Source organism: Artibeus jamaicensis, unplaced genomic scaffold (assembly GCF_021234435.1).
Source record: "Artibeus jamaicensis isolate MK-2021 breed Jamaican fruit bat unplaced genomic scaffold, CSHL_Jam_final contig_1282, whole genome shotgun sequence".
Taxonomy (NCBI): domain Eukaryota; kingdom Metazoa; phylum Chordata; class Mammalia; order Chiroptera; family Phyllostomidae; genus Artibeus; species Artibeus jamaicensis.
This window is the reverse complement of record NW_026521248.1, coordinates 35,508-37,048: the sequence shown is the minus strand read 5'-3', so window position 1 is coordinate 37,048 and position 1,541 is coordinate 35,508. Positions and strand designations below refer to the sequence as shown.

At 54.3% G+C, this 1,541-nt stretch overlaps 1 protein-coding gene across 1 annotated transcript; it reads left to right on the top strand.

The window, feature by feature from the left end:
- The first annotated feature begins 226 nt into the window (after nt 1-226).
- On the top strand, nt 227-772 carry LOC128627658 (ferritin heavy chain-like). Its single transcript, XM_053666720.1, has one exon. The coding sequence runs from the start codon at nt 227-229 to the stop codon at nt 770-772; it is 546 nt and encodes a 181-aa protein (XP_053522695.1).
- Nucleotides 773-1,541: the final 769 nt, after the last annotated feature.

Genomic DNA, 1,541 nt, shown 5'->3' with positions numbered 1-1,541 from the left:
CCTTCTCAGATCCGGTCCAGCAGACGTCCCTCTCTCAGATTCCAGGAGGGGACTCTCGGACGTCTCATTGCGTCCGCCATAGATTGCGACTCCTGCCGCCCAGGTCACCCACCGCGGGGACACTCCGAGGGCCCACAGCCTCCACCATCGACCCCACTGCTGCTCCACTGCCGCTCCTGCTTCCGCGCCGCCTCAGTCTTGCTGCCCTGTGCCTGCACCTCCAGACATGGCGACCCCGCCTGCGGCCTCCTTTGTGCGTCAGAACTACCACCCTGAGTGTGAGGCCTACGTCAACACCCACATCACCCTGCAGCTCTACGCCTCCTACGTGTACACGTCCATGGCGTCCTATTTCGATGGCACGTCGTGCAAGCACTTGGTTGAGTTCCTCCTGCAGCAGTCAAGTAAGGAGAGGGCGCTTGCGGAGAGGCTGATGCAGCTGCAGAACCAGCGCGGGGGCCAAATCCACCTGCGGGACATCAGCAGGCCTGACCGCAACAACTGGGAGAGTGGCCTGAGGGCCCTGGAGTGTGCCTTGCACCTGTCCATCGTGGTAAACCAGAGCCTGCTTGATCTGCACCAGCTGGCCACCCAGAAGGGGGACGGCCACCTGGGCGATTTCCTGGAGAGTCACTACCTGCACCAACAGGTGATGTTCATCAAAGAGTTGGGGGACCATGTCACTCAGCTGCGCAAGATGGGAGCTCCGGAATCCGGCCTGGCAGAGTACCTCTTTGACAAGCTCACCCTGGGTGGCAGCAAGAAGAACTGACCCTGGACTGCCTTCCCGATTGCCTCGGGGTGACCTCCCCTGATCACCGTGCTGAGTGTGCCTATTGCCATATTGCCCTTCAAAACGTTCGTTTCAGCTTTTATGTTCCAGTTTTACCGTTTCTTCCAATAAAGTTATTGTTGCAAAACCTTCGCCTTTTAAGTATTTTTTAAAAGATTTTATTTATTTATTTTTAGAGGGGGAGGGGAAGGGAAGGAGAGAGGGAGAGAAACATTGATGTGTGGTTGCCTCTTACGCATCCCCTGCTGGGAACTGGCCTGCAACCCAGGCGTGTGCGTTGACTGGGAATCGAACTGCGGTTGTTTGGTTCTCAGGCTTGCACTCAATCCACTGAGCTACACCAGCCAGAATCGCCTTTTAAGTTTTAAAACAGGTATGCAGGATTCTCTCCAGCAGGATTCGCTCCGCCCCCCCCCCCACACACACACACTTCAATGCCTCAATCAAGTGCAACTCGGTATCTCCAAGGATGGAGGGAAGAGGTATTTTCTGGACCCTGGATGGAAGGAGGGGGTTTTCCATGGACCCTGGATAGAAGGAGGAGATATTCTGTGGACCCTGGATGGAGGGATGAGGTATTCTGTGGGACCCTGGAAAATGCAGAATTAATCTTCCTATTATAAACAATGTGGTATATGGGGGTAGGTGAGGCAGGGTCCTGGTGAAGGTGAGTACCTGTGCATGGTAAAAGTATAAAAGTCAACAGTAAAAATAAAATACATAAGTAAGTGGAGTGGAAAAATGGGAG

Coding starts and splice junctions, on each gene's coding strand:
- LOC128627658 (XM_053666720.1), top strand. CDS start 227: ATGGCGACCCCGCCTGCGGCCTCCTTTGTGCGTCAGAACTACCACCCT.